At 40.5% G+C, this 23,961-nt stretch overlaps 2 protein-coding genes, 1 long non-coding RNA gene and 1 other non-coding gene across 4 annotated transcripts; 1 reads left to right on the forward strand and 3 right to left on the reverse strand.

The window, feature by feature from the left end:
- Positions 1-1,177: 1,177 nt before the first annotated feature.
- LOC109951617 (uncharacterized) lies at positions 1,178-6,196 on the reverse strand. Its single transcript, XR_002273634.1, has 3 exons — positions 5,896-6,196; positions 1,763-1,904; positions 1,178-1,348 (listed from the first exon to the last, which is right to left on the reverse strand). It is a non-coding gene; the product is annotated as an uncharacterized LOC109951617 (long non-coding RNA).
- Positions 6,197-8,369: 2,173 nt separating this feature from the next.
- On the forward strand, positions 8,370-8,442 carry trnar-ccg (transfer RNA arginine (anticodon CCG)). The gene has a single exon. It is a non-coding gene; the product is annotated as a tRNA-Arg (tRNA).
- Positions 8,443-12,874: 4,432 nt separating this feature from the next.
- atf4a (activating transcription factor 4a) lies at positions 12,875-18,058 on the reverse strand. The gene is made up of 4 exons (XM_020586222.1): positions 17,865-18,058; positions 16,694-16,879; positions 16,210-16,512; positions 12,875-14,603 (listed from the first exon to the last, which is right to left on the reverse strand). The coding sequence occupies exons 2-4, from the start codon at positions 16,740-16,742 to the stop codon at positions 13,405-13,407; spliced, it is 1,551 nt and encodes a 516-aa protein (XP_020441878.1). The 5' UTR covers positions 16,743-16,879; positions 17,865-18,058; the 3' UTR covers positions 12,875-13,404.
- A 1,784-nt stretch (positions 18,059-19,842) lies between these two features.
- On the reverse strand, positions 19,843-22,639 carry rps19bp1 (ribosomal protein S19 binding protein 1). Its single transcript, XM_020586223.1, has 4 exons — positions 22,427-22,639; positions 21,685-21,873; positions 21,114-21,211; positions 19,843-20,779 (listed from the first exon to the last, which is right to left on the reverse strand). The coding sequence occupies exons 1-4, from the start codon at positions 22,479-22,481 to the stop codon at positions 20,630-20,632; spliced, it is 492 nt and encodes a 163-aa protein (XP_020441879.1). The 5' UTR covers positions 22,482-22,639; the 3' UTR covers positions 19,843-20,629.
- Positions 22,640-23,961: the final 1,322 nt, after the last annotated feature.

The following is a 23,961-nucleotide window of genomic DNA, read 5'->3' on the forward strand; positions in this document are numbered from 1 at the left end:
CAAAATGTAAACAAATACAGGCTTAAGACAGAGCCCAAGCTGTAGCCCACAGTAACTCGTATCCATGGCAACATTATACTTGCTATTTCTTGTAAAAGTATGATCTGTTGATCTGATTGAACTTTTAAAGTTTAATCTGACATTTTCCAAAATACTATGTAAAAAAACATTTTGGAAAACGTGATATTTAAGCTCATTCATTATGTACATAGTATGTAGGCCTGTAGGAGCTAGAAACATCAACTAGCCTATTACAAGATCCTGATCTTTGGCACTCGTAATTAAAGCAAAGCATTAAACATTAATAGTCACCACTGGTGCCAACAGATACATTCTGACAAACCACAAGTGGACTATAAGCTACATAATGCTGCTATGGACACAGTGTGTTACAATGTGGGGGCGCTATAGTTGTTTACATTTTGGAACACCAAGTACAGCGAATTACTTCTCAGCAGTTCATTTTGCTATGTCTGAATTAACAGCCTACTGAAGACATCTTAAAAACCCAGCGTTTCTCTCACAGGTTTTGAAGCGTTCCAACTCCTGCTCCGGACACTGGAGGCAGCAACTTTGAGGCCTGTTTCTAGCCTATGTTTGTTTACATTTTGGAACATTAAGCAAGCTGAATTCTGCCTGTTTCTAGCCTATGTTTGTTTATATTTTGGAACATTAAGCAAGCTGAATTCATTACTAACAGATCATTTCTGCTATGCAAAATTGGATGCAGTCAGAACGAACACTGAATGACTTTGATACTAAAGAACTTGTTAGAACCTCATGATTATCAGAGAGGTTCTTTAGCATTCCAGCCTCTGCATTAATCTCATTATTACAAGAAAAGCTCTCATAATAATGAGATCCAGGTCTTGTCATTATGAGACAGTAAGTCATAATTATGAGAAAACCTTCTGACGTTGGTGAATGCAGTGTGCTTCCATAGGTTTTAATGCTGTTAGTTTTTCAGTGCCTGTGTAAAGAACTATTTAACTGCCTGTGTGTATGAAATGTGCTATATAAATAAAGCTAAGTAAACCTGAGTAATTGTGGTGTGCATCTCCTTTGGGCTTTCTGGGCTGGCATTAGGGTCATCTTCTTAGGTTACACATCCAGGATAAGTGGAGCAAAAAGGGGGGGGGGGGTTTAGTGGTGTCCTCTATCACGAGTGGGAAAACAGTGGTATCAGCTTGGCGTGAGCACAGTCAATCTCAATCCCCTCAAAAAGGAGTCCTGCACCCAGCCCCTCCTCAAGAAGCTGTGACGCCGTCCTGTTCACCAGCACCAGTCCTTCATAGTCCCCTTTTTCTTCCAATCCACATCCAGGCCATGTACAGGGGAGGACACAGATCTGTAGAGTCCAAAATGAAAGAAAATGTATTTAACTGAAACGTTGAAGACACCTGAGTCTATTAACTGGGGTGGCTGTGACACAAAGGGTTTCAAACTGCTACTTTCTGGAATAAAGATCTGTGCTACAGCTCAAAGTTTTTAAAGGAAAGCAATTAATAATGGACTCTATAGTAGTATGAATTTAATTTGGCTTCAATCAGAGAAGGTAAAATATATAAGAAAGGTAAAGTAGTTTACAATTAATAAATATTAAAATTATGAGCAGTCTAAACTATCAAACATGTGGAAAAAGTTGTTTAAATCATTAAATCTCACTATGAAACTAGCTCTGTACAGTCTACTAGTCAAACAGAGCCTCACCTGGGCAGGTCGATCGACCAGTGCACACTGCTAAACCCCCAACCTGTTGCACCCCCAGCAGCAAGGACAAGAACTCCGGCTCCTGCAGGTGGAAGATGCTTCCTCATGGGCTGCCAGGGATTCTGCTCTCTAACAGAGCCAGGGGGTGAAGGCCACCAGTCCATCTGACATGCCGGTGGAGAGCGGACGACATCCTGCAGAGTCGAGGGAGGAGGATCGTCAACAAAAAGTTATTTTCTTACAGTTTACAAGTTTTAAAAAACAAAGATTCCAACTTTTCTGCTGTAGTTGCTCAAAGGTAAAACCAACCTGTGACATATTAAGATATTTTCTATAAAAATCAGTGAACCATTACTTGGTATTTTGTGCAGCAGAATAAGTTCATTCTCTGAAGGCTTTAGTAATCACCCAATAAGGCCATAACCTAACATGCAGCTCTCTGACAAAAACAAGGAACTCATTTAACAATTCTGTTTCTATGAAAAATAATACGTTAAATACAACACCAATTCCAAAAGGTTGGGACACTAAACTGTAAATAAAAACAATGAAATATCTTGAAACCCCTTTTTACTCCACACTCATTTTGGTAACAGCACAGAGATATCTAATGTTCAAATTAATCTTTATATATTTAGAATTTGATACCAGCAACATGTTGTAAAGATGTTGGGACAGGGGGCAACAAAAGAGTGGAAAAACACCTCACAGCTACAGAGCATCCCAGAGAGGCTGAGACTGGGGTGGGTTCACCACTGTGTGTGGCAAATAGTTTAACAATTTAAGAATAACATTACTCAACGTAAAACAAAGATTTGGGGGGTTTCATCACCTATGGTATAACATCAGCAAAGGGATCAGAAAACCTGAAGAAATCTCTGCAAGCAAGAGAGAAGGCTGAAAACCAGCACTGAATGGCCGTGATCCCGCGGCCCTCAGGAGACGCTGCGTTAACAACAGCCACAATTCTGCAGTAAAATCACTACATGGGCTCAGGAACATCTCTGACAATGTCAGTGAACACAGTTCATCACTGCATCCACACATACAAGTTACAACTCTAACCTAAACAAGATCCAAACATGCCACCAGCTTCTCTGGGCTCAAACTCAAGATGAGTTGAGGCAGTGGCAAACTGCCCTGTGGTCTGATGGGGCAGAGTTTGAAATTCATTTTGGAACTTGGAGGAGGATCATCAGGCTAGTTTTCAGCTCACAGTTCAAAAGCCAGCATTCATGATGGCATGGGGGGCGTTAGTGCACACAGCATAACTAACATGCACATCTGTGAAAGCACCATTGATGTTACAGACTTTGGAGCAGCAGTCGCTGCCTTCCAATGACGTCTTTTCACTGAAGGCCTTGTTTATTTCAGCAAAACAATGCCAAACCACATTCAGCACATATTACAATAGCATGGCTCCACAATAAGAGTCTGGGCGCCAAACTGAGCTGCCTGCAGTCCAGGTCTCTCACTCACTGAAAACATTTGGTGCATTAAAAATTGAGAAATATGCAGCTAAATTCCTTTGCCAAGCAAAAATAGTAACGAAGACTGAACTAAAACAGTCAGGTCTCCTCGCTTCCCAAACACAGTGGGAAACATGCTCCTGTCCCAACTTTTCTGAAACATGGTGCTAGCATCAAGTTTAAAACACATACAGGTTTTTTTTTAATAAAAATTTACAGTTTCAACATTTGATAAGTTGTCTTTGAACTATTTTTAATTAAATATGGGTTTAATCAATGTAAAACAGTGGGAAACATACACAGCATCCCAACTTGATTGCAATTGGGGTTGTAAATATATTAGGCCTAAACCACATAAAGCTGCCATTTTAAATTGCATTCTTTTGCACTTCTGAGTGCACAGTTATATGTAGATTCTAAACTGCTGGTTATTGTAACACCTGGGCAACATTTATCCTGCACATGCACAGGTAAATATGGTGAGATATTAGCTGATTCTAACAGTTTATAGACCACCAAAGTCAACTACAGACTTTCAGGATAAATACACTGAACTACTTTCCACTACCATCACATTATGATAACTGGAGACTTCCAACGTTTATACTGACAATGTAAATGTCTTCAGAGGATTTCTGTGACATGGAAACAGCTGGCTTCATGCAACAAGTCAAAAAGCCGATGTACAACAAAGGGCACACTTTGGGATTTAATCCTCGTTAAAATGTTGGTATTTCCTGCATCACAGGTGTGTGGGCTTCTCTGATCACTCCTGAATTTTATATTCCAAGCCTGTTGCATCCGATCTACAGAATGGATTCATTTCTTTCAAAAAAAGAGTCTCTGTCTGTCTGGAGGTTACACATCTGTCACCAAAACAAACTGAGGTTTGTGCTGGTGCTCACTTATCTTATTTCAACTCTAGAATATAGGAAGTTGCTCTAGAAAAAATCCAAACTAGAACAAGCAGTTAAAAAAACACCTTGGAGAAACACCTCAGCTGTAATCAATGCCAAAGAAGAGTGCGGGAAAGCGGAACGTAGCTAGAGAAAAGAAAACCCCTCCTGAATCAATATGACGTTTTCAAGGAAAAACTCACTTGTACCATCTCACAATCAGCACCGGCCAGACAGGCATCAGGAGACACCCTAACAGTAACCAGGTACTATTTCCAAACACTGTTAAGTTCACAAATCCTTCAGCAAAGTTAGCCCCAGACTTCATCTCTGGAAACAAATGCAACCAGTCTGCACCCATCTTTAGAGATCAAGTTAAGTGCATCAGGAGGTGATACATTGATCTCCACCTACTTGTGCTTTGAGACTCTTGCAGCAACTGTACATGCATTGCCCTAATAAACTGGTGGCTTTCAATGCCAAAACAGTCAATTCACTGGAGGACACAGTTAAGAGCTTGACCTACCTGTTGTCTGGACATTTTACCCATTTCAATGGCTTGAAATCAGATTCACTAAACCTGTGAATAACTTGCTTCTGCCAGGTATATTTCCAAGTCCACTGAAACTGCAGATGTTCAGCCTCTCTTGAAGAAACACGATCTGGATCCTTCCATACTTAACAACTGCAGGCCAGCTTCAAATCTACCATTCACTGGTCACTGAAAAGCAGTGCCTGTTTAACTAAACAATTTTTTGAAGACAAATGGCATTTGGGACAACACTCAGTCTGGTTTTAGGCAAAAAGCCATCATACTGAAAGTTACTAATAAAGGTACTAAATGACATCTGTGGTTTTACTGTTGCTGGTAAAACAACAGTCCTAGTCCTACTACACCTCGGTGTAGCTTTTGGCACAGAGAAGTCAGAACAAAAGATTTCTTCTGTTATCTACTTTCTAAGTCAACTTCCTCTTGATGGTTTTTCCAAGATGGTCAATCCTACCTTTAAGGTGCCAACAAAAACTGCATCATCATCTTATACCTGTAAATCTTAACACTGCAACATTCTGAAGTTTAATGTCCAGAAATGATGCAGAGAAACCCACTCATGCTTCCATCACCAGTAGACTGCTTCATTTCCTTTAACTGGTCTCCCATATAAGACTATCAAACACCTGCAGCTCATCCAGAACAATGCTGCTAGAGTTTTAACTAGAACCAAAAAGAACTGAAGGCATAAACCCTCTCCTGAAAACTGCACTATCTGCCAGTCTCATACCGAACAAAATTAAGTACTTCTGTTAGATTAGAAATCTCTTAATGGTCTGGTACCAAAATATACCTCTGACCTCTGACCTCTTTAAATACCTACCAAGCAGACCCCCTTAGCTCTGCTGAAGACTACCAGTAGGTTGAACCACGTCTCAGAACAAAACAAGGAGAAGTTGTGTTCATCTATTGTGAATCTACTGTAAAAATGATATTATGGATCTATTAGAGTGAATTCATCCAATATATTTACCTGTGCATGCGCAGAATAAGTACTGAACGTTGCACAGCTGCTACATTAGCCAGCAGTTTAAAACCTGCACATTTCAAGACCTCTTAAGAGTAAATGATGCTAATTAAAATAGCAGAGTTTTAGGGCCCATACGTAACCGTAACTCTGGGAAAACAATGTTTTACAATGAAAAATTATGGTCCCACCTTAAAACGGGTGCTTTTTGAATGGAGTTTGGCACAAACGTCTCTCCACCCGGTACACATTGGAGTGCATATTTTTAAGTAAACGTTATTAATACAGATAACTTGAGCTCACCTTCGAATAATTGAGTTGGTAACCAGCATAAAGTAACGTAGGAGGTGTTGATAAAACCGACTCGTTTTGCTTCTCTCGGCTCGTAGTAACATGTCGCGTAACAGGCAGAAACAACTTTAGCAACGCTGACAGCAGCTCCGCTTCTATTCTTAGATAAAACAGACTTATTATTATTAAACAAACTCCTGGTCAAGTGAAATCATTTTCGTCTTAATTTGACTATCGGTTGGCATAAAAACATATTCAAACGTACTATCTGCTTCATGTTCGTTTTTATCTTCTGCTTCCTCTTCTTCTTCGAGGGTTCTTCTTCTTCTTCTTCTAATACATTTCTGGTAGGCTGTACATCATGACGCGTAATACTGCCCTCGACAGGAGGAGAAAACTTTTCTATTAGACTTGTTTAGAGCTTGGTTATCTAAATTCTTTCATACAGTGCTGTGGAACGTAAATACTTTAAGACTGCCCTCACAGTGAGTTGGAAATCTCTTTCTTGAGAAAAAGCAGACATGAAAGAAAAAGAGGAGAGACTCAATTCTGTAGGTTCCTTGACTAACTGCTGCCTTTCTCTCCTATAAATATTACAAGAAAATATGGCATGCTGAATCATCTCTAAATCACCACACTGACATAATCCACTTAGATGTTTACCCAAGATTTTCAAACAGGTGGCCAAACCACAATGTCAGCTGGGTTATTTAATATTTTCTGGTTAATAGATAGTTAAATAGAAAAGACTTGTTGACCCCTCTGCTTCTTATTCCAATCTATCTGCTGGGGGGGGGTCTAATATGTCTTTACAGATGGCTTTTCCTAGCAGAATAGTCACGTAGTTTGACTTGAAAAAAGGTTCTTTAGCAAGTCTGTCAGCAAATTCAGTTCACTCATGGCCTGGTGCCCACAAAAACCTACATGGCATCCAATTATTTCAAGTTTGTATAAGCAGCACAAAATCTCCCACAGCAGGTCAGGCTAGGCCCCAGATGTCCCATCCCTCAGAGTCAACAAAGCAGCAGCAGAATCAGAGCCGATAACACTTCTGGGAGCTTTAACAAATTCAATCCATGACAAAGGCCACAAAACTGCCACAGGTTCAGTAGAGAATTCAGGGTTTTAAGACAGCTGACATCCATGTTGTAGCTATTACTGCCTCCTGCTGGGCTAAGGCTGCCATTTCTCTTTGCGTGTTCTAATCAGCCCTACATAACTTTAAGAAAAGTAAAATTAGGTATTTCGGTAAGATATGGAATTGCTGTGCAGAATGTTTTTTATATAACTGTGTTTTGTTGTAGTGTAGCTCACTGAAACATGCTAAACAAATCAATAGGACCTGACAAGATCTGTATCACCCACTTAATGAATGAAGGGTCTTTTTGACCTGTGTCAGGACAACTTACGTAACCCGGTGACACAGATCTCCCAAAACATTCTGATAGACAAACAAACACACAAGATTTTAACTAATCATTTGGATTCTCCTGTTGATAGCGGTTTAGAGGCCCAATAGGTCAGGCAGTATTTTTTTAATCTATTTATTTATCAGTAGTTAAATGTCTTTTATTTACAAGTTGCCAGCTGTGGAACAGAAACTCTTTTTTTAAAGAAGTGACACCAGGGGGCGCCCTGAGCTGCAGACAGGGGAGTAAAATGCACAGTGCTGGTAAATAACCGGTTCAGGGACAAATCTGGCCAATTGCTGCAATAAGACCTTTTGACTGTTTGTCTAACACACATTCCATCTACAGCAGCTTATCAGACTTTCCGTACCCTTCAGAGTGTGATTTCCCCATATTTCCGACTTGTTCTCAGAAGTGAAGGCTTCTCACTTCCTCTTTCTTTAGAATGTCAACATAAAAACCCCAGAGGACATCTTCAATATGTTTCTGCTCTGTCCCGCCCTCTTCTCCTCTTACTATGATCCGAAACTGGGTGAAAAATCTCTCCAGTAGAGAGCTTCTGTACCACAGACAAATTCCTCGTGCGTGTTAAACATACTTGGCCAAAAAAGTGATTAAACACACACACACACAGGCAGACATGTACTTTTATATGTGTAATTATCTATCACAGTTAGGCCTAACAGACAAAGAGGACAAAAATGTTTTCATTCTAAAGCACTGAAAAACATTTGTCCTCACAAAGACAGACAAACAGTATAAGGACAATGATTATCTGACTGAAGAGTGAGGCTCAGGGAGCAACAGGCCATCTCTTAAATTCAGCCATTGTCAACAATGAGGAAGTCTTTCCTGTATGGGTTCAGTAGGCAAGAACAAAAAGGAAATAACATTTATGACCTTACACAGTTGATAAAACCCCATATTTTAAGAGATGCATAATATTTTTAATGGGTACACAGACACCAGAATCTTGCTTTTAAGACTTCTGGTGATACAGTATGTGCATTGTCTGAGAGGAGTAGAGAAATAAAATGTCTTGTTTGTCTACTTCATTGTTCAATAATGACAATCAGCGGCCCAGTGGCCTAATGGATAAGGCATCAGCCTCCGGAGCTGGGGATTGTGGGTTCAAGTCCCACCTGGGTCGTAAAATCCCAATTTAATTGGATCTAATTCAAAGTTGTAGTTTTCATTTACATATGGGAATCCCGCGGAGTTTGCACTGGAGTGTTTCCAGCTAAAGAACAATTGTGTAGTGACCAGAAGATGTCAGATGCTTTCCATCCAGTCTGAGAGAATGGGATCAGCTGTGCAAAACTTGAAGAGACTTCCACAATAGCACCCTGTGTGCCAAGCTGCCAGAAGGTTTTCACTGTCTTTGTATACTTGAGCTCAGTTGGTACTCTTAACAAGTTTGAGGTAAAAAAAAAAAGGGGAAGATTATAAAAGGCACTACAGTCTTCTGCATTTCAAACAGCACAGTACAAACCTTCCTCATTTATTGCAGAAACAGTGAACAAATGCATTGTCCCACTTTCTGGGAGTAAACCTGTCGTCCTAATCTGCAGCTCAGTGCAGCTGCTCAGAGGTCCCATGTTGGGGATATCAGCTAAAGACCAGCACATTGATTCACTTGGACAGACAAGGCATGAAGTCAGGCTGGCTGGAATTCTGCAGTGGAGCACAAAACTACCAAAATGATTCAGATACAGTTTTTTTTAAATAGTTTTAATTAAGCACAGATAAAACTTCTGGTGTAAAAATATGCTTGAGACCAGCAAGTAAACTGAATCAGTAGAATCATAGTAGAAGACAACCAGGTTACTTATCTTCATTGAAAAGGGTGACTGACAAGGAGCAGGAATCAAAAACAATATGCTCCATTATTTAAATGTAAGAGTGGAAATAATGAAATAATCCTATATTTAGCAAGTTTATCAGTGAGTTCTGCTGCAATGCTTCAAAAGCTTTTATATGTAAGAAATATGATTTTTGGAGCATCTTATGTAAAATATGTAAACATGTGCATGCAGATTACAAATGTTCAAGAAACAGTTATATGAAAAGCTCTGGTATCGTAAATGAAACTGTGTCACAGGTTTCTAGTTTTGGCATCTGTTACTGGTACAGATCAGAGGTGTGAAGAAGAAAACACACTAGTGATAGATGATCTGCTGTCACAGGATGTGAGGCAACAGACGTCTGAGCCATAATTCAGCCCAGATGTCAAACTAATCCACAAACAGACTGTAGGAGGACATGAATGAAACTGGAAGTAGCTACCGAATGCCCCCAAACTGCCTCAGGGTTCATATAGAGCTTAAAACAAAACCTCGAGGAACTGGCCTTTTCCTTTCTCTCACTCTAACTCATTGCACAGTTTGTCTATTTTCCTTGTTTAGGGTCTATCTACTATGGCTTTGTCACGGTCCTGGATAACGTGGCTTGTTGGAGGTCACTAAAAACACAAAGTGATTTTCAGGTCAGCAATTATTTTCTTGGGGGAACAAATAATGTCACGATTGGAAAAGCTTTTGAATCAACACTTGGATGATTACAAACATTTTTTAACCCACTAAACACCAGATTAATCACCTTTCTTGGTGGAGGATTAGTCAAACTTTAGCCTTCATTTAAAACAAAAGAACTTGCACTAACAACTCTGTTAAGTCTGGTTGATTTAACTGTAAGGATGCAACACTTCTGCTTCACTTCTTTGTACAAATAACAATGGAAAGTAAAACCTTCAAATCAGCAGCTCTACACATTTTGCTGCTGTGTAGCAAAGGCGTATCAACACAAGTCGTTACTATTTGCACTCCACAATAAATCCTTCATTCCACCTTGTCAGTGCTTGATTTCCCATTCGTAAATCAAAATGAGTTTAACATCTGAATATCTCCAAGCCATAAGACATTATCCTGCACTCCGATTTCTTCCAGAGAAACAGTATCCACAGGTGGGGTTCATACAGTATGAGCCAGGAATAGACTTGCAAACAGCCCGAGGTCAGAATATAAGAATGTGTGAGATTGCTTGGCTACCGCTGACTTATACAGTAGAGTAACTATGAATAGACGTACAGCCTTACAAGGTTTCACTTCACTAGTGAGCCAAATGCCACCAAGTAATCTAATGAGAAATATAACCAAGGATTTTCTCAAGAACGGGCTGTACAAGGGTACAAGCCAACTTGTATCCTTCCAAAGCCGATTTTGCTGTTGGCTCCTACAACTTTTCAAAAAAGGAAAAGAGATTAGACTACAAAATGAAATACAGCAAAAATTCAAAATTGTAAAAACCATCTAATAAAGACCCTGACATTGGCAGATAGATGATGATAGATGATCAGGTTTGGCCTTTACAGACAACAATAAAAGACTAACCTTCCTTGTTATGCACGTACACAAGTATGCAGGTGTCGTGTTCCTTGACTTTCATGATTGTTGTTATGTAAAACCAGGTTTTAGGTCAAACCAACTGAGTCACGAGAAACTCACGAACTAAAACTCAGCTGCACACAAACGTGCACAGATTCTAGTCTGAGCAACTACATCAAATATATTAGGGAAACAATGAGCTGACTCAGCATGAAACTGTTGTGATCGTCATGACAATGATGATAGGAATGTGATGATAGGAATGTGACAAGACGAGGGATATTTGTGCTGCTTTGCTTAGAACCACCACACCCGGAGAGTAAAGAGAAATTCAAACAATCTGAGTTGGAGCTCTTCATGACTACAAAATTCAGTGGTGGAAAGTAACTGAGTACAATTACTCAAGTACTGTACTTGCACTTTACTTTAGTATTTCCATTTACTGGTACTTTGTACTTTGACTTCACTACATTTCTAAGGCAAATATTGTATTTGTAACACCATTACATTTATTTGTTTTCAGAATAAAACTGTTTTATCGTGACTTTACTGATCCCCACTGTGAAAGTCAAGTATGTAAATTCCTTCAAACTATAAGTCGACTCCACCTTTACCAGCTGTAACACTGAAGTGATGAGCACAATAATGTAGCAATAATTATGATACAAATTCATGAGAAATGAAGCATAATGCATATTGATACTTCAAGTATACTTTGATAATTATACTATGTAATCACTAAATAATAAAAGTGACCAAAACCTGCAGCTACTTTTCTTTTAATGCCTACACAATAGTTAGTTTTTAAAGGGAACAGGAAAGAACATGTGCATGTTATTTATGATCAGAAGCTACTTGAGATTACACAATGAATCTTCTAAACAACTCATTTGTAGCCTGCATGTCTGCGTCATAATAAAGCAGCCTTTATCTCTCTAGGCCTACAGCTTGGTCTGCTCTTCTTATCTGTCTTCACAGGAGGGCAAGGGCTCTGCAGTGGAATCTGTCAGGGAGGAGCGTGTGTGCCGAAATGGTTTTACAGCCAAGAAGATTAAATTTACACAGCTGCTTGACACAAATTAGCACACTGGGGTGAGTCTGAACCTCACACAGTGGCATCACTTTCTGGGATACTATGAGTTCTTTCAGTCTCAGGAGGGATGGCTTTAACAGAACTAACACTCTACTAAATATTGTCACAAGACAAACTGTTCAATGAGGCCTCGTGCACCAGTTATACAGGATGCCCTCAACCAACTGCTCTGAGGTCACACACATTCACAGGCTGGTTGATCCACCCATCTGAGAACTGAACTGTACAGAGACATCTGTGCATCAGCCTCCCCCTAATCACCCACCTGGGAAACCCACCATGTGAGAGACTGAGGAGTGTAGTCTGGTTTCACCATTGCAAGGACCTTCCCATAAAACTTGCCCAGCTGCTTCTCGCTTTCCTTCTTCTTGTTTCTCGTTTCCTGATAGAGAGTTCTAGCTACATGCGGTGACAAGATAGCTCACTTGAACTTTTTGCAGCTGAGAGTTGCTGGTTAGACCTTGTTTGGCAGGGGACACTGTGCACAAATACAAATATTTTCAGTGACTTACTTGCTTAAAAAATACATGCAAGAATAAATAAGATATATAACAGCATTAATCGTGTTAGTATTGGCAGCTGTTGGATTGTCTTGATAAGAGAATTTAAAATATTTTGCAACTACCAGATTTGTTTTGGATTTTCCTCCCAGGGTCCACACACCCTTTTTCTGGGAACAGTAGACGAGCTTCATTTGATTAATTCCTAGCAAACGACATTAGAGACATACTTCCTGGCTTGTATATGCAGCATTAACTCCACTCTGCAAAACGATTTCTCATTCCACAAACGACTTCTAGGTCTCATCAGTCATTCCTCTGGTCATAGACATGTGATGCATAAACATGCATATCTGAAAAAAGTTTGACTTTCAGATGTAAGATTCATAGTTAATATTCAAGTGCTGTCCTGCTCACTATTTTTCACTACTGAACGTCACTATGAGCATTGTGTTGTCAACTAGATAGTGATGACAAGATACATTTGGATCAAGACACTGAGAAAGTTGCACACACGTTCTGACATCAATAATAAGTAACTCTTACTTTTCTGCTACCTAGAGAAACCTGTGATTGGACAAAGCACATTACACGTGCCACTTGAGTACTGATAGATATTTATTAGAAAGAGCAAAGCATTTTTACAAGCCAAACAGTTGTGTTAAGAGAGTGAACTACTCAAAACATGATCAAGTCTCATCCAGCATTAAATAAAACCCACAATCAGGAAGCAAAGGAGGAGAAAACTATATACACACACACACAGAAAAAAAAAAAAATTAACATTGTAACAATTCATAAATAGGCCGAGGCCCCTTTCTGGACTTTAAGTTGTAAAAAAAGAAGGTCAACTGGGGTCACACTGAGCTAAAGAGGAGTGGGTGAGAAGTTTGGTGTATTTTGATTTTACTGGTATGATTATTTTATTGAAGCTGAGCTGGGACCTGACTTAACTGATGCTGGGAGGGGAGTGTGAAGGAATACAACACCACCAGGAGCTATGATGACTCATGTTTGCATGCCTAGTCTACAGAGACAAATACACACCTTGCCTATGCTGACATGTAACGCTAGTTAAGGCAGGGAGTACATGTGGGCTCTGACAGGGGATTGAGAGACAAGCATGTACATATGCTTCACCCGACTACCTCCCAGCACCCCTGCCCTACACTAAGAATCTTAACTTCCAGAGGCTTTTCATCCAGCCGGTCTACTTTCAGTGGCGAGTTTAATACATCCACCCTTGCATGCCTCTTAATACTAAATTGAATTTGTGCTCGTGATGCGAGCACTGGAGGAGAAACAACCCCCTCACTACATGAATATTTCCCACTTAAGCCAGAGCTAGTCTTGCCGCGGTGGTGCTTACGAACTTCCTCCATCAGATCCTTGAGATACTGGATCTCTCGGCTGATTGACTCTACCTTCTCTGTCAACTCATGATTCCTCTTCTCCAGCTCGTCACACTCAGTCTTCAGCTGCTCCTGCTCAACCCTCTTCTTCTGCCGGTAGCGGGTGGCTGCTGTCTTGTTCTGCTCCATCTTCTTCAATTTCTTCTCCACCACCCTGGGAGCGCCAGATGCCGATTTGACCTTGGGAGCCTTGGCCAAGGAAGCAGTGGTAGGCTCTGGCTTGGAGTAGGGTTTGGTCCTGGAGGAGCCAGCTGCAGGGGAGGGGGTGGGAGATGGAGAGGGGAGGTGAGGGGGCGAGCCGGCACCTGACTCGATTCCGGAATCGCTGTCACTGTCACTTGACTGAGGAGGGGTGTTAGCAGATGGGTCAGGGAGAGAAATGAGGGAGGGCTCGTCTTTGTTGGTGAGCACCACCACAAGGTGACCAGAGGTGGGAATGGAAAGCAGGATGGGGCTGGTGGCTCGAATGCTTCCACTGGGGTCAGAGATGACGGTGGCGGTGATGGTTGTGGGCATTTTCTCAGCATCCAGCACATCCACTTCACTTCCTAGCTCCAGTGTGTAGGCTGGAGAGGAAGGAGACGGAGAGGCAGCTGGGGAGGGAGGCTCAGACTTCATAATAACCTCCTGGTCAGGAGCCACTTCTGTCTTCTTGGTCTCAGTTGCCTCAGGAAGAGACAGCTCCACAGGGAGGGAGGGGATGCTGGGCAGCGGCAGAGTCAGTTCGAGATTGTCCTGTGGGGTGGGGATGCTTGTGTCAAAGGAGTCTAAATCCAGATCCATTTGAGAGTCGAGGGAGGCCAGGAGATCCTCGGGGGAGCTGGGAGAATCGTCGGATGAGCAAGAGCCAATAAGGGAATCCAGGTCAAATTCACTTAGGTCGATTTTCTCTGACATCCAATCCATGCCCGTGAAAGAATCATCTGCTGACACAAAGGATTTATTTAGTAATATTTATTAAAAGAAAAATAAAGCAGAAACTGGGATACAGATGTAAACAACTTCATGTATTCTGGTAACTTTTTTTTATTAAATACAAAAGTAAAAAAAAAAAGTGTTTAAGGTAATACTGAATACCTAAACATTTATCCACAAAGAAATGTTTCCACCTCACACCCTGTATTATGATTCTGTGACGCATAGGAACGAAAAAAATTTAAAAGCAAACCTTATACCGCTGAAAGAGATGAGTCATTGTGACTCGACATGTAAACCAAAAAACAGCTTGAGCCAGTGCCAACTGCACAGGTAGAGCAGCACCTGCAAGCTACTCAACACTAATTATTACTGCTGCCACTAATGATTAGTTTAATACTTGGTTAATCGACTGTATGAAAAACACGCCGAAATCCATTTTCCTCGACAAAAACAAATGTGCTTTAAAATAATGCTTATGCAATGTTTCTATGCAGCGCGTTAAACAAAAAATACTATTCCTTTAAACACCTATAACATAACTGTTTTGCTTATTGTTCACATGCATTTTATGTTTAGACAAATGAAAATGCATTTAGCGCCCGTTATTAGGAGCCTACACAACACCCGATTATGAGCCTAAACATATAATTATCATAATATACATAATCAAAATTTCTATTTCATAATTTCTTACATTAACTAAATTTAAAAACTTAACATTAAGCTCCCCTCCTCCTATGACATTAACTCAGTTGGCGTCATGTTCACTTGCCACTGCTGATGCGTTTTGCATAGTTGGCACCAGACAATCTTCTTTATGATTATAAAATAGAGTGCTCCCAAACTTGGTCATCCACTTTTCTCTGCCGTAACTTCTGCCACTTTTCAGATGTTCTGATATGCCACAGTGATGTTCTCACCCAGACTTATTCTTCTTTTGACTGGCAGCTGGAAAACCAACTTTTAGATTTGTTACCGCCACCTACCGAACGGCTCTTGGCTGTCTCACCAGCTAAGTGACTAAACCTAACTAAACGATAATTAAGTTGGTTGCCATCTATCTTTTTTTTTATTACTGATTAGTTGTTGCAGCCCTAGCTGCCACCATTAACTATTACTCACACTTTTAAACACTAACCACTTTTTTGACTCCGGCATTCTCATAACTAATTGAAATGTGGTGACACATCTACCATGTTTTCTTATTTTTAGTGTCCATCACTATACTATGAAGTTAAGTAGGCCATCCGAGTACTATACGTGTACATATTTTATCATACTACCTGTCTCGCATGCAGAACTCAGCCTACTGTGCAATAGGCTGTGTCAGGCGCAAACCTTTACTTCTAGTAATTAACATCACCTACTTTACAATCAAGTTTAAGAACAAACTTTTAGCCCTTTTTTTAATGCAAGAATTGAATGACAACTACAACTACCTGTAATTTAACCTGGTATATGAATAGATGAATCTGAATGAGTTTTCCTCCTTTCTCTAATTCTAGTTTCTGTAATCCAACTTAACTGTGCTTTGGATCTTTAGTTCTTTTCAGAGATTACTCCAAATGAATTTATTCAGATATTTAATAAACAAATTTTAAGTCATCTCACCTTTGTCTTCGCCTGCTCCGACATGGGCATCGAGCAGGTCGCTGGCTGCCAGCCAGGGGAAGGACATTGAGTCAGCTCTGTCCTTGTTGCTAATGAAGAGTGAGGGAGAAGGAGGTGGGTAAGCAGAAGAGAGCGGGGAGGATGACAGGGTCTGGGGGGGAGAGAGGGAGGAGGAGTAGGAAGAGAAAGAGAGGGGGGGCGAAGCTGGCGGTTTCCTCTCTAGAGAGGAGGAGGGAGAAAGAGCTTCTTCTTCATCTTGGTCCAGAAGGGGCCCCATGGGGTCAGCCAACAGAAACGAGGGCTCTGTGGACACCAAACATTACCATAAATTAAGATGAACTATAAGTTTATGCCACAAAATGCAGTCCAAATACATAAAGTCCAGCCCAGATAAAGGTCCAGGAAGCTAAACTCTGCAGATTGTCACACTTCCCACATTCAGTGATGTTTACACTAATGCTTTGGGAACATTCACAACACCAACCTAAGTACAGGGCCTCCACGTCCTCCAAGGCGAGCTGGGAGAGAGTCATGGCTGCTGCTGGTCAGTGGTATCCGTGAAAGGGTGAATAAAAACAAAGTTGGGTCTGATAACGTAAGCAAGTCCAAGTCGAGGGGTTTGGTACTGCTGTCGACGGCAGCAAAGCTGAGGGTGGTTGCCGAGAGAGACCTGGGTAAAAAGATGTAAGCCATGTTACAGGGAGAAGACGAATATATACAATTTACCTTTTCATTTCATAGGTTAAAATGGGCAGAAATATTTTGGGAGCTGTCTGTCCAAACAAAAGGAAAAACCAAAACATGATTTAATCTTAAGGAAACTGTTACTCAAAAATAAATGTATTGCATAAAATGTAAACCATATGAAACGGTGTACCACATGATTAACAACACTTGAGTAGGCCAGCCTTATCTGTACATCAGAAAACATGAACATGGCGTCTATCCTTCCTAAAATTACTACACAATTCGAATACAACACCACACTAGTGTGCCTATGAGGCATTAAAGCTGTGTTTCACATAAGGAAAGATAGGCTAATTTTGGCTAATCCGTTCCACTGAAGTTTCAAAGGGGATTCAATGGGAAACACCCTGCCCTCCACCGGGGATAACATTTCCTAATTTGGTCATGAAGTGGCCGGTAACTCCGCCTCCCCATCTGTGCAAATTCACCGCGGCGGTGGGAGGGCAGACGCCATTTTCATAACAGAGCTGTGTGTGGAAGACATAACTGAAAAGGGCAGTGCCGCGCCATTTTGGACGCCACGTTGTCAGTGTACACAGCAGATTATGGAAAATCATAACCTTAAAGAGGTGTATTATTTACGTTTACATAATACTTACATGAAGTTTTCAAGTACATTTAGAACTTAAATAGAACCAACCGAAACAGCTGTTAACACGTCTGAACAATTCAGCACAAAACGGCAGTCGGGCCGACTGAGCTACTTCAGCTGGTAGTCTAACTCGAAAATAAGTGTCACACACCGGGAATTCAGAATCCACTTTAATTGTCCTGTAATTAATGTTTGTCATGAGTACTATATAGTTTTTAGCTCACCCAACCGTACTCAACAGGTATTTTAACTTCATTAGCTAACACCAGACATATTCATAGAGGTGTAAAGTGTGGACAAAAATAACGCTACTTACGCCATTTTGCCAAAAATTGCCAGCGCACTGCTGCTGCACTGCCGGGTTGTTGCCGCTGCAAATATCGCTGCCGCGCGCCTTCAGACTGCCATTTTAGCGCGGGAGACCTTCCAAACTAGAGCCGAATTTCACTGTTACCGCCTGAGGAAGAAACAACAGTCGGACAGAGTCGCACCAGTATATAACGCGCCGAAGCACCGCCGAGTGTATTCCTCCGCAGTGGCAGGCCAAAAGGGGCGTTTCTTATTAATACAACTAAAAGTCCGGGTTAGAGGAGCTTCCGTTTCAGAATGTGGATTTACACACATTAATGACGAAAACTCCTTCCAACTAGACTAGTGATAGTAATTGACGTAAGCGCATCGCTGTGATCACTCCGCTTGTGTCTTGCTTTTTAATTGGTTAGACGCACAAGTCCACACAGTCGGTAGACTAGATCCATGCGAAGCTTTGAATACGAGTGCGCCCCTGCGTCATATGTGGGTCAAAAGCAAAATGTAAACATTGAGTAGGCTGACTCCTGTGCTGCCACAAACTGCACACATACTTCAAGACGCTTTTTAAAATGGGTTGATTTTGATAGACAATTTACTTTCCTGGTACCTACACATAAAACCAAATTAATGAAATATAGTAAAATGTTGTCTCGTTTTAATTAACAGGAGTAACACATTTTGATATCTGTGTGTTCTATTTTCCAGCCTTAGCCATTTGGTGGGCTGTCCCTGCACAATATGCTGTAGATTTTATGTCTCTGCATCAGCAGTTTGTTGTAATTTTGGAAAACCAGCCATAGTTCACGGGGCTAAAACCTGCAGTGCCCCCTAGTGGTGTACTTCAGCTGTTAATAGTATTTCATGCAATAAGATAAGACAAAGCTATATGATTCCCCAAGGGGCAAATTCACTTACAGTAACAGGTAAGGAGGAAGAACATTAAAACAATAAGGCAAAAAAGGCACTATAATAGTGGCCTGTCTAATTTAAGACCAGAGAGTTAGTTATGAGCCTCAAGTTGTTAAATTGCTTTCACATAATGTTATTTTAACCATCCAGTGTGTCCATTTTGTTGCATTATAGTTTACATTAGCTTGAGAGTAACTCAGTATTTACACAGAGTACTGCTTGATGAACTGTCAGATTTTTAACCCAGAGACTTTGGTGACTGAAGGGATGAGGAGAGAGAAGACAGGAGAGAGGGAGAAACTCAGGATGCAATGGTCAAGACAGAGAAATGGAGAGAGTAAAGAAGGTGCAAATTATCTGAAATTTAAAGAAACAGATGGAGGAAGCGACACAGACACTGACTGAGGATCAGCACAGGAGTCAGACAAGTCAAGGAAAAAATATCTCATCAACTTCAAAATGGACATTACATTAAAATATCTTTCAGCATTGTTGATGTTTACACACCTAGTAAAGGTTCTGGTGCTGCTGGGATAAAAAAACATTCTCTAATGTGATCCCCATGTCGTGGGGATATTAAAGCTTGTGGCTAAACAGCACACACACTGACACACAGTGAATGTACCATTTCACATCTCTACATGATGCACAGTGAGAGCATCACCTTATATATGTTAAAAAAGGATCCAAGACATTACTATTCAACATTTTCTAAAATGTTAAAGCTGTACTACACACCTTTGTATTGTTACAACCACAAGAAGTAGCTGAAAATCTTTAATGTCCGCACTTCACACAAACCTTTTTGAATATCTTCTCAGAATTCAGTAACTTGTTTATGACCTGAATGAATTAAATCTTTGACTCTATACTAAATATCTCCTTCCAAAATACACTATTTAAATTTATGCTCAAACACAATAAATAATTTAAAAAACTAAATGAAATTCTTGTACAAAAGGGACTGTCTCAAGTGGAACTGTGACTGGAGGAGACCAGCATAACAATAATCAAAAAGGCCGACTGGAAATAAGTTGTTGAATAAATTCAATGAAGTCTCATTCATCGCCATCTTTTCTTCACAAATGTATGTTTTATTTCCAGAATGTGAAAACATGGGGTGAAATGTAGCTTCACTACACTATTATGTATGTTCTGCTTGAAAAAGCCACACTTTCTCTAATGAAACTGATTACTAGCTGCACATAACTGTCATAAGTCATCTTTAAGCGGAATTCATGCTTTGCACATACTCTCATGCATACACACACGTGCGCAAGTGTTTCTATTCATAGTTCAAACTGAAGGTCTGCCTTTTGTCCATGTACACTGACAGTTTCCAAACAGTGGTACACGCATGGTGGGGACATTTGCTCTGCAGTCCAGACCGTCTGCACAGACACAAACTTTTGGCCCATACGTGTATGTCCTCACAAAGTCTGCGCAGACCCTCATGGAACTGGGAAGATGACGAAAATTACATCACCTGACCTTAATGGACATGCGGATGCACAAAGCATGAATTGCCTCTTAGAAATTCTGAAATGCAATCTAATTTAGTTGTGACCTTCAAGCAGCACATTTTGGAATGAAACTTCTGATATTAAAAGTCCAGCACAAAATGTTTGCAGTCCACTACGTAGATCTTATGAATTACAGCATGTTATTACTCAGGCAGGTAAATCAAGTTTTGCTTGTGTGTGTATGAAGATCTAATACCAATTTCTTGTTCCACTGTTGAGACATGTGAGGTGGACCTAACCTCCAAAACACAGTCTGATCCAGAAGTCCACTTTGATCCACAGAAGACAGCCCTGGTGTCTCCTGTGATGCTGCAGGGTCATTCTGATAGGGTGCGTTTTATTTCTTCTCCTTGACTGTCCTGCCAAAGTATTCCTTCTGGAACTGCTGGAACTCCTCCTCAGTGAACAATGACTGTGGCTCCTTGGATTTCTTGGCAGGTCGTTCCGGGTGATTCCTGGACTGTCTCCCTGAATTGTGACTCAGGATCTAAGAGAGACAGAGAACAAGTCAGCACCACAGGACAAACTCACTTGAACAGACAGACAGCGAAGAGAAGCAGAAGCAAATAAAAAGTGAAGTAGATTCAAATGATCAAATTATACATAAATGAATGAAGCTTAAGACTTTTGACCAACTGACAAGCATTTCAAGATCTGTAGACATTAAGCAAAAAATCTGATCTCTGTCAGACCTGTTGAGATTATACCTAAATTATTTTTGTACCCATTCGGCATAAAAATGACTAAAAGCAACGTAGATAAAGTAATGATACAGGTTAATCACTACTGATAGCGCCAGTGTGGTCTCTCCCTTTTTGTACCTTCAAAGTTTCAGAATCTGCTGTTTTGTAGCCAGTTTCCATAAAGTACTTGAGGTTAGCGCTCATCTGGCTCTTCCCCTGCTTCTTCCTGAACTCCTCTGCAACAGACAAAAAGGACACAAGCACGCTTAGAGGAAGACATAAAACAAACATTGTACTACAAACACCTGAGGGCTGCTAATACACCAATCACATCAACTGTTTAAATTTCTTTTCTACATTTTTATTGCACACATACAAGATATTCTGAATGTGACAGAATGGCCACTGAAGGGTTGTGAACACCATAGAAAGACTGCCTAGTGATTCTGACTTGCACTTACACAGAGGGCAAAAACAGATAGTTCAAACAGTTTTCTACAATCCACAGGATGATAATCAACATTATGTACATTTCACCTTAAAGAAAAGCTAGCAATTGTACTGTTATGGTTAAAATCACAGATTGTCCTGGCTTGCAATTTACAAATTAAATCTGAGTTGCAAACTACTAAACAGTGTATATGACTTCTACTTTAGAGTATATTTCTCTCCAAGTACTGCCACTGTGTAGGACTTCGAGCAGACTGACCCACTGCAGACTTGATCCTCTTGTCTTTGACAGTAGCTTTACTCTTGCCAGGACCCAGGCGACCCTGCAGACGTTTGACCTGCTTCCTGACCCCCTGCCGCTTGGTGCTCACCAGCTCCATCACTGTGGCCAAGCTGGGAGTCTGCTTCTGCTGCTTCGTCTTCTTCTTCTTCTTTGCTTTACTGACATCTGGCAGGGTGCACAGGACAGAAAGCATGTACACATCTGATATCTTATCCTGCTAATATGGTGATATATTCCATTATGTGCTCACACCCCCTAACACACTTCCGTGAAACCACTGGCATTCAATTAATTGCAATACTGTGGAGCATATTCTGACGGTTTCACATACACTAGCTAAAGTGAACCTTTCTAATTTTAACATCACTAAAAATTCATTGTTGGGTTTTTTGTGTGAGAAAACAATCTTAAACCTTTGCGTTCTGTGATGTCAGTGTCTCTTTTTAAGTGCCACAATAGTAATAGCGGAAAAAACCGTTCCGCTAAAGAAAACCTTGAATAGCTTAAGCATCTTATTTAATGCTCTTTTTTTTTTACCGCAGCAGCGCGAAAACGGTTAACCACATAATTTATGGCAGTGCCAAACTGTAGCAGTGTAACAACACGCAAAATCACAAAACGCTGGTCACAGCTACGAGAGGGAACCTACTGTATGTCCACGGCTAATGATAGTCAAATGCTGGCTAATTTAGCTAGCACCCTAAAAAGCTAAACTGACCTTTATTATCATCATTCAGCAGCTCCAGTCCTCTCCTGATCAACGACGCGGACATTCTGATTTAATAATGTAAAATAAAATTTTGCTGAATTGTTTACATGCTATATCTACAAGAAACAGAACTACTGAAAAGCAGTTACATGTGATTCCATCAACATCCGGTAAAATCCTTTTGTGCGCCGATTAAAAGCACCCAACTAGAACACTATCTAGAACGGGCAAAGTTCCTAACTGGCTAATCATATCTGCCAGGCTACTGCTACTGCTACTATCTACACTAGCATTTGTAGTATACGTGCTACAACAAATAGTAATAATCAACAACATATATCCAATTGGATTAAATCAAGGCATGTTACCTAAAAAGAACAACCAAATAGGATATACTACTAAAATGCCCTCGACAAATAAAAACAGAACAGGCTGACAACACATTAGATTTCATATAATAGTAGCCTCCTCACAAGCAGAAAGCGAAAAGTATTTAAAATATCGATTGTAGTAGTAGGAGAATGCATAAAGAAAGAAAAACAGCGGTAACACAATAAGGCAAAGGGGTGTTTTATGAGCCATATTTAGGCTCGTTTAAAATTGCAGAAGAAAAGCAATAATGAAGTTGTCCGAAAACGTGTTGTCACTGTTAGTAATCAGTCCTACTGGTGCATGATTATATTATACTTTATATTTCATTTATATTGTGTGGCATTCGTGCGGACGGCAAAGTAAGAATTTCATTGTACAGGGAAACGCGTTTCCTCACTGTGCATATGACAATAAACACTTGACTTCGGGATATTTAATAGAGCAAGTAAATGCACCTAAGAAATAGTACTGAATAAGACTACCTATAGATATTTTTTCCTACCAAACCCATTGTCTCCTCCTTCTCTTCTGAGAGTAATAATGGGAACCAATTACAGTGCCTTGCGAAAGTATTCGGCCCCCTTGAACTTTACGACCTTTTGCCACATTTCAGGCTTCAAACATAAAGATATAAAAGTGCAATTGTTTGTAAAGAATCAACAACAAGTGGGACACAATCATGAAGTGGAACGAAATTTTTTGGATTTTTCAAACTTTAACAAATAAAAAACTGAAAAATTAGGCGTGCAAAATGATTCGGCACCCTTAAGTTAATACTTTGCACCAGGCAGGTCCGAGATACTGTTGTGGAGAAGTTTAAAGCCGGATTTGGATACAAAAAGATTTCCCAAGCTTTAAACATCCCAAGGAGCACTGTGCAAGTGATAATATTGAAATGGAAGGAGTATCAGACCACTGCAAATCTACCAAGACCTGGCCGTCCCTCTAAACTTTCAGCTCATACAAGGAGAAGACTGATCAGAGATGCAGCCAAGAGGCCCATGATCACTCTGGATGAACTGCAGAGATCTACAGCTGAGGTGGGAGACTCTGTCCATAGGACAACAATCAGTCGTATACTGCACAAATCTGGCCTTTATGGAAGAGTGGCAAGAAGAAAGCCATTTCTTAAAGATATCCATAAAAAGTGTCGTTTAAAGTTTGCCACAAGC

This window comes from Monopterus albus, unplaced genomic scaffold (assembly GCF_001952655.1).
Source record: "Monopterus albus unplaced genomic scaffold, M_albus_1.0 scaffold398.1, whole genome shotgun sequence".
In the NCBI taxonomy this organism is placed as follows: domain Eukaryota; kingdom Metazoa; phylum Chordata; class Actinopteri; order Synbranchiformes; family Synbranchidae; genus Monopterus; species Monopterus albus.

Coding starts and splice junctions, on each gene's coding strand:
- rps19bp1 (XM_020586223.1), bottom strand. CDS start 22,481: ATGTCCGCGTCGTTGATCAGGAGAGGACTGGAGCTGCTGAATGATGAT. Junction 21,212..21,684: donor GAGGATCAAGTCTGCAGTGG/GTCAGTCTGCTC, acceptor TGTCTGTTGCAG/AGGAGTTCAGGAAGAAGCAG. Junction 20,780..21,113: donor CAGATTCTGAAACTTTGAAG/GTACAAAAAGGG, acceptor TGTCTCTCTTAG/ATCCTGAGTCACAATTCAGG.
- atf4a (XM_020586222.1), bottom strand. CDS start 16,742: ATGACTCTCTCCCAGCTCGCCTTGGAGGACGTGGAGGCCCTGTACTTA. Junction 16,513..16,693: donor CGTGGAGGCCCTGTACTTAG/GTTGGTGTTGTG, acceptor TGGTGTCCACAG/AGCCCTCGTTTCTGTTGGCT. Junction 14,604..16,209: donor CGGAGCAGGCGAAGACAAAG/GTGAGATGACTT, acceptor TTGTGTCAGCAG/ATGATTCTTTCACGGGCATG.